Genomic DNA, 7,133 nt, shown 5'->3' on the forward strand with positions numbered 1-7,133 from the left:
CCTCCGCGTGTGCCCTAGAGCGTCTCCTGCTCTGGTGTCTGATGAGGTGGGCGGTGGTCCCCACAGGAGCCGGGTGGGAGGCTGTAGGAACAGCAGTGTGCACAGAGCGTGCCCTGCCCAAAGGGGTTAGGCTTTCTTAGGTCCCCCCGATTCCTTCCATTTGGAAATGGTGGGGGTCAGTCTGCTGGGGTTTTGTTCTCGTTTTTAAGGATGAGGCCAAATCTGGATCTTTATGGTAAATGTCCTAAAGTTTTAAATGGTTGGCTCAATTTTGTTTTGAATATTATGTGGGCCGAAAGAGCATCCCTGTGTGCACCAAGCACAACCTCTGCCTTCGAAAGTTCTTTGAAACAATTGAATACTCTGCCTTAAGAACTTCAAAAGTGAAAACACCAGACAAATGCTGGAAAGGAGGAGGCAGAGGCTAAACATTCAGAGAACTAGAAGTCTTTTCCATTGACTTGATTCCAGGAGTGGTGATCGCTGTTCCCAGACAAATACTGTTACAGAGGAGTGGCTTGTGAACTTGACAAAGAAAATATAGGAAGCGCTGTGGCCACTCTGCACTCACTGTGGGGAGGTTGGCGATCTGGGGCGACGCCACTGGCTCAAGTGGGGCCCGACGGGTCTCTTACGCCACCTGCCGGCCATCTTGAGATCCCTGTGCAATTGTCCTTTTTTTTTTTTTAATATTTATTTATTTGGTTGTGCTGGTTCTTAGTTGCGGCACGTGGGCTCCTTAGTTGCGGCATGCGAACTGTTAGTTGCGGCGTGCATGTGGGATCTAGTTCCCTGACCAGGGATCAAACCCAGGCCCCCTGCATTGGGAGCGCGGAGTCTTAACCACTGTGCCACCAGGGAAGTTCCGCTGTTGTCCTTTTAATGAGACTTGCCATAGTCCTCTGAGGACAGGACATTGTGTCCCCACAGGTACTGGCATCGGTCCCTAAACCCACGGAAGCTGATTGAAGTGAAGTTCTCCCACTTGAGCAGAAATATGACCATGCAACGCACCATGAAGCTCTACCGACTTCCAGAGGCCAGTGGTGCTTCGGGGCCCTGGGCAGGGGCAGGAGGGAGGCCAAGGAGAGCCTTGCCCTCAGCAGGAAAGGAGCGGGGCCTGGGGGGGGGGTGGAGGGGGCTCTTACCAGAAAAGCAACTCAACCCGTAGTTTCTGGGTTCCTAGCCTTTCCATCCTGTCGTTCTGTTATCTGTAGCAAGGTTTTTATTTTAGTTGGACTTCCTCTGTTCTCCTGAGCCTACACCTGGGCTAGTTTCTCTGCCATCTGTTGGCAGACTCAGAGAACACCTATTCCGTGTAATTTTAGCCTAAGTGAAGCATAATGGAGAGAGGAATCCACTCACTGGTACGCAGCACATCCCAGGACCCAGCGGAAATGAGCCACAGAGCATCTGCTGCTCCCTCTGCCGAGTCAGGTGGAGGAGAGGTGGCTTGAGGTTGTGAGGGGAGCCCAGATTTCCAGTCCCAATCCTCCCGCCCAGATTTTGCCGCCGAAGGACTAGGCAGCCTGCAGTGAGCTGGTTTTCTCCTCTGGGCCTCGGTTTGCCTAGTTTGCCAGTGAGACAGACGCTCCTTGTTCTCCTATTGTGCCTGTCTTCAGGAGCCTAATGGATCTTAAAATCCCTTCTCTTCCCTCAGAGCTCTTCCGGGCAGTGTCAGCACAGTTATTGGATGCCTGCTGATCAGAGGGCTGCCCGCCTGGACTCATCAGCCACCAAACTGGATTAATCGCCCTGGGATTGGGCTGATCCACCCCTGGATTGGGGTCATTAGTGCCCTGCTTTGAGAGCCCGCTGCAGCATAGTTAGGCACTGCCCAGGAAACCAGCTTAGGGAGCCATGATGAGTGTCCCCTTGGGCCACTGGAGAGTGTTCTTAAAGTGTAGCAGCTGGAAGAATGTCTTTGGATCTCCCCGCCTGTGGGTGAGAACCCCAGCATGGCTGCTTTTTCAGTCCAGGATTTGAGGTGTCATTTGGGGAGCTACCATGTAGAAACAAGGTCACTAAGTGTTCCCTAGAGACATCAGGATTAGCAAGGAATTATGGCAGCTAGAGGTCCTGGAACTGCAGTTTTAAATTTATTTATTTACTTATTTATTTTTGGCTGCTTTGGGTCTTTGTTGCTGTGCTCAGGCTTTCTTTAGTTGTGGCCAGCTGGGGCTACTGTTCGTTGCAGTGCACGGGCTTCTCATTGCAGTGGCTTCTCCTGTTGCGGAGCACGGGCTCTAGGTGCACAGGCTTCAGTAGTTGTGGTGCCAGGGCTCAGTAGTTGTGGCGCACGGGCTTAGTTGCTCCGTGGCATGTGGGATCTTTCCGGACCAGGGCTCGAACTCATGTCCCCTGCATTGGCAGGCGGATTCTTAACCACTGTGCCACCAGGGAAGTCCCCTGGAACTGCAGGGTTTTTTTGGTTTTTTTGCGGTATGCGGGCCTCTCACTGTTGTGGCCTCTCCCGTTGTGGAGCACAGGCTCCGGACGCTCAGGCTCAGCGGCCATGGCTCATGTGCCTAGCCGCTCCGCGGCATGTGGGATCTTCCCGGACCGGGGCACGAACCCATGTCCCCTGCATTGGCAGGCGGACTCTCAACCACTGCACCACCAGGGAAGCCCGGAACTGCAGTTTTAAAAGCAATTCCTGTCCCCAATAAAGATGTTAAAAAAAAAAAAAAAGCAGCAATTCCTGTACACCTGAAACTAACACAACATTGTTAATCAACTATACTCTGATATAAAATTAAAAAAAAAAGAAGAAGAAGCAATTCCTGCATTAGGAAGCAGTTGTGTCAGGCAGTGACTGAGGTATATAAACTAACTCTACCCTGATTTCAGACTCGGCTGACCCCACCTTTGTGTATTAAGCCTTTGGGAATGTTCCCTCAGCCCCAGTATTTACTCCAGAGCATCACATGGGTTCATTCCACTGAAGCATTTTCTAAGGAGAAGCAGCTGTGGGGTGGGATTCTGGCATGAGATTAAATCCTGGGAGTTCTGTACTTTTCTTCTGAATTTTACTTGCAGCAGTGTCCTGCCAGGGGCAGTACTGGGGTAGTGGTGTCCAAGTGGATAGGCAAGGCGGGCATCCAGTGTAGGCTCTACCAGGCCCGGGCTTCCATGGTGCCTGTGGCTGGGAGGCTGTCTGTGAAGTGCTCTAAGTCTATAGGAGAGTGAGCAGTGTAGGAAGAGATGAGCTGCAGTTCAGTGGGAAAAGGTTGTGAGGCTCGGAGGAGAGGGGCCAAGAAAGGCTTTACTGAGGCCCAGGAGTAGCACCGGGCTGGGCCTACCCCAGCACATCCATGGGGTGGTCAGGGTTTCTCCACCATGGCACCATTGACATTTTGGGTTGGGTAATTCTTTTTTTTTTAAATAAATAAATTTATTTATTTTTGGCTGCATTGGGTTTTCGTTGCTGCATGCGGGCTTTCTTTAGTTGCAGCGAGCAGGGGCTACTCTTCATTGCGGTGCGCAGGCTTCTCATTGCGGTGGCTTCTCTTGTTGTGACGCACGGGCTCTAGGTGTGTGGGCTTCAGTAGTTGTGGCTCACGGGCTCCAGAGCGCAGGCTCAGTAGTCGTGGCGCACGGGCTCAGCTGCTTTGCAGCATGTGGAATCTTCCCGCACCAGGGCTCGAACCCGTGTCCCCTGCATTGGTAGGCGGATTCTTAACCACTGCGCCACCAGGGAAGTCCCTGGGTTGGGTAATTCTTCATCACGGAGACCGTCCTGTGCGTTGTAGGATGTTTAGCAGCATCCCTGACTTCTACCCACTAGATGCCATCGCACCCCTCCCTCTAGTTGTGACAACCAAAAATGTCTCTGAATATTGTCAGATGTCCCCTGGGGACAAAATTGCTCCTGCTGAGAGCCACTGGGCTAGAGAGACAGAAGATCACAGCCAGAACAGCCACTGGTCCCGAGGGTGGAAGGTCTTGTGTTCTGTGTTAGGGAGTTTGGAACAGGGAGGGGTGTGACGGGCTGTGTTTTCTTAGGAAGCCGGCCTGGGCCATGTGGATAAGAGATTGACGCAGCCTTAGTCAAGGATGGCAGCCTTAACCACGAGGGAAAGGGCCAAAGACACTGCAGGGGCAGGACTTGTGCCGGAGTGGATGTGGACAGTGGGTGAGAGGGAGCTGCCTGGGATAACTGAGGAGTCTCTCTCGAGGGCCTGGGTGGATAGACTCAGGGTCGGGGTAGGAAGGGAGACAGTGTGAGGTTTTTGGTTCATGTAGGACTTGAGAGGGAGCCAAGGTGCTCATGGTCAGCACACCTGATGCTCTCTGGTTCTTTCTTCCAGACTCCCAAGACAGCTGGGCTGCGACCAATGGAAAAAAAGGACATTGCAGTAGTGCACAAGCTGCTCACCCAGTACCTGAAGCAGTTTCACCTCACGCCAGTCATGAGCCAAGAGGAGGTGGAACACTGGTTCTACCCCCAGGAGAATATCATCGACACTTTTGTGGTGGAGGTGAGTGGGGAGGGGTGTTCTGGGCCTCTGCCCCGTTGGCGGGGAGGCGTCCTCCCTAAGTGGCTGGAGTCCCCAGCCTCGGTGACTGAAGAGCGATTGATGGGAGTGTTGGCACCCTAGACTTCCTTGACCATCCGTGCTTGGTCCCCACTAAAGACAGGAAGTTGTAGCTTGCGTTGGCTAAGATGAGCCCTTCCTCTCCCCCTCCCCCACCCCCACTGGTGACTCCCAGTAGAGAGAGCTGAGCCCCTCTCGGTCAGGTGAGCCTTCAACTCCCTGTCTGTCCCCGCTTGGTCTGGTGCCGGCCGGGTGTGCTGGGTCCTGGGAGCTGTGAGAAGGCCCTGGCACCACAGGCGGGGAAGGATCATGGCAGGTTCAGCCCATAGCCCCTCCTGGATTTTCCTTCCAGTTCTGTCCTCAAGTTCCCCCGGCCATGTGTTTTCTCCTCCGTGCATATCCTGTTTCAGTTTCCACCCATTCATCTAGAGCGGCAGAGCTGCCTGAGGGTGGTGGAGTGCAGTAGAAAACATTTTATTCCCAGGTTGCAGGAACCCTGTGCCCATGTGACACTGCCTTCTTCCTATTGTCTGCCCTTCAGAATGCAAACGGTGAGGTGACCGATTTCCTGAGCTTTTATACACTTCCGTCCACCATCATGAATCACCCGACCCACAAGAGTCTAAAGGCTGCTTATTCTTTCTACAACGTTCACACCCAGACCCCTCTTCTAGACCTCATGAGCGACGCCCTCGTTCTCGCCAAAATGGTAAGCAGCAGATCAGAGGGAAGGGGCCGTGGGGCGGTGGTGAGCACGGCTCGCAGGTAGCTGCCCACAGGCTGGGAGCTTTGAGGCCTCCTCCCCCTTGTGCTCCACCAGCCTAGCACTTTTCAGCCAGCAGCTCAAAACTAGGAGGGAGCAAGGAGCGCCCACACTAAGTGAAGGCATTGAACTCCTGATTTATTTCAGTGAGTTTTGTTCTCACGGTAGGCACTGCCAAGGAGCCCGAATAGCCAGGCCTGCTCGGGGAGTAGAGGTGTTCTCCTTACGACCTCCCCAGGGTGGGAATGGGGAGATCGGTGTCTGTTGCGGTGAGTCATTGGAGCGGCTGACAGTAGAGCATGGGGGGAGGGGCCCGGGCTTCTCTTACACTGGAGAGGTCTCCAGGCAGTCCTGCCCCATGGGTTCTGCCTGCGCCTGGCCCAGCCCACTGTGCGCCAGCTGAACAATGACAGGCCAGTCGCTGCCCTGGGAGAGCTTCTGATCAAGCTGGTGAGATTTAGGAAGTGTCTGTTGCAGCCTCAAAGCAGCGTATCAAATGTCGTAAAATCCCTCGGTGCACAGAGGCCTCGGAGTTGGAATGTCAGGGAGTGAGGGAGCAGTGCAAATGCCCAGTGGCTCATGGGAGTCAGCTTTTCAGAGGAAAAGGTTCAGGGCTTGGTCTCCAGAGAGGGCTGTGGAAATTACGAGAGTGTTTCAGGGAAGTGTAACAAGGAACAGTGGGAGCGGTGGCCTGGACACTGAGTACACAAGTGTGTACTGAGGCGCACGCCGAGGAGAGGCCGGGCAGGGTGCTCAGAGCATCATAAGAACCACCCCCAGGGAGCGGGGTGCTGGCCGCAGTCTGGATGTAACATGGAAGCAGCAGGAGCTTCTGAAGGAAGATTGCTCCCCTGGCCGCCTGTGGATGGTTTTGATATGATAGAAAAGGGCAGGAAGGTAAGGTAGCTTTCACCTGTCTTCACCTGTTCTTGTCTCTCCCTGCTGCCATGCAGAAAGGGTTTGACGTATTCAATGCACTGGATCTCATGGAGAACAAAACCTTCCTGGAGAAGCTCAAGTTTGGCATAGGGGACGGCAACCTACAGTATTACCTTTACAATTGGAAGTGCCCCAGCATGGGGGCAGAGAAGGTACGTACGCGCTAGGTGCCGCCTCCCACCGAGCTCCCTCGCGGTCAGGCCCTCGGCTGGGCCTGTGTGGGTCAGGGAATTGGCGTCTCCAACGGAACCAGGACCTCGGGTCTGGGATCCAGCATCAGTCTGGACCCTTGAAAAGTCCCTCCCTCTGGTGACCAGACTAGGAGGGTCCGTATTCTCCTTTCAGTGGCTGATGTGAGGGTGGCGGAGGGCATGGGCCCTAGAGCCGCGCAGAAGCAGGAAGGTAGTCTCCAGCCTCTCCTCCCACCCGGTGAGCTGCCGCATCCAACTGGGGGCAGGGCTTCAGGACCGTCTCAGGACACTGTGCGAGTCGCGTGCCCCCAGTCAGGCAGGAAGGGAGAGTCTGAGGCCCTGAGGGGGTTTTCCTCTGCTGGGCTGCTGCCCTTATCCCAGTGTGGCCCTCCCTCCCCTGCCAGCTCCAAAAGGTGGCTCAGGGCCATGGGGGTAGCTGGCGTTTACGGGATGACTGACAGGTGAGGGCACCCTTGTGCCCAGTAGTCCTCAGGCTGCCGCAGCTGCTTTCATTAAAAGATCTGGTGTATAAAGCATCAGAGGAGGTTGGGTGAGAGCCCCGGGCTCACTGTGAGCCTGCTCACTGAGCACGGTGGCGCTCTGCGGGCTCCACCAGTCATTGGGACTGCAGGACTGGGCGGGGGAGTGGGAGAGGCTTTGGACAGCTGTCACCTCAACTCTGCCTCTCCCCCCTTGGCTCTC

At 54.7% G+C, this 7,133-nt stretch overlaps 1 protein-coding gene across 2 annotated transcripts in view; it reads left to right on the forward strand.

Moving 5' to 3' along the window:
* The window catches only part of NMT1 (N-myristoyltransferase 1), a 30,719-nt gene that overhangs the window by 23,203 nt on the left and 383 nt on the right, over window positions 1-7,133 (forward strand). Inside the window, exons 8-12 of one of the 2 annotated variants that reach the window (XM_073798471.1) lie at window positions 931-1,039; window positions 4,311-4,481; window positions 5,080-5,247; window positions 6,255-6,392; window positions 6,586-7,104. In XM_073798471.1, coding sequence (XP_073654572.1) covers window positions 931-1,039; window positions 4,311-4,481; window positions 5,080-5,247; window positions 6,255-6,392; window positions 6,586-6,597 — 598 coding nt within the window. In that variant the 3' untranslated portion in view covers window positions 6,598-7,104. Of the gene's footprint in view, window positions 1-930; window positions 1,040-4,310; window positions 4,482-5,079; window positions 5,248-6,254; window positions 6,393-6,585; window positions 7,105-7,133 lie in introns of those variants that run through there. The other variant, XM_019939491.3, reaches the window with a different exon arrangement.

This window comes from Tursiops truncatus, chromosome 20 (assembly GCF_011762595.2).
Source record: "Tursiops truncatus isolate mTurTru1 chromosome 20, mTurTru1.mat.Y, whole genome shotgun sequence".
In the NCBI taxonomy this organism is placed as follows: Eukaryota; Metazoa; Chordata; class Mammalia; order Artiodactyla; family Delphinidae; genus Tursiops; species Tursiops truncatus.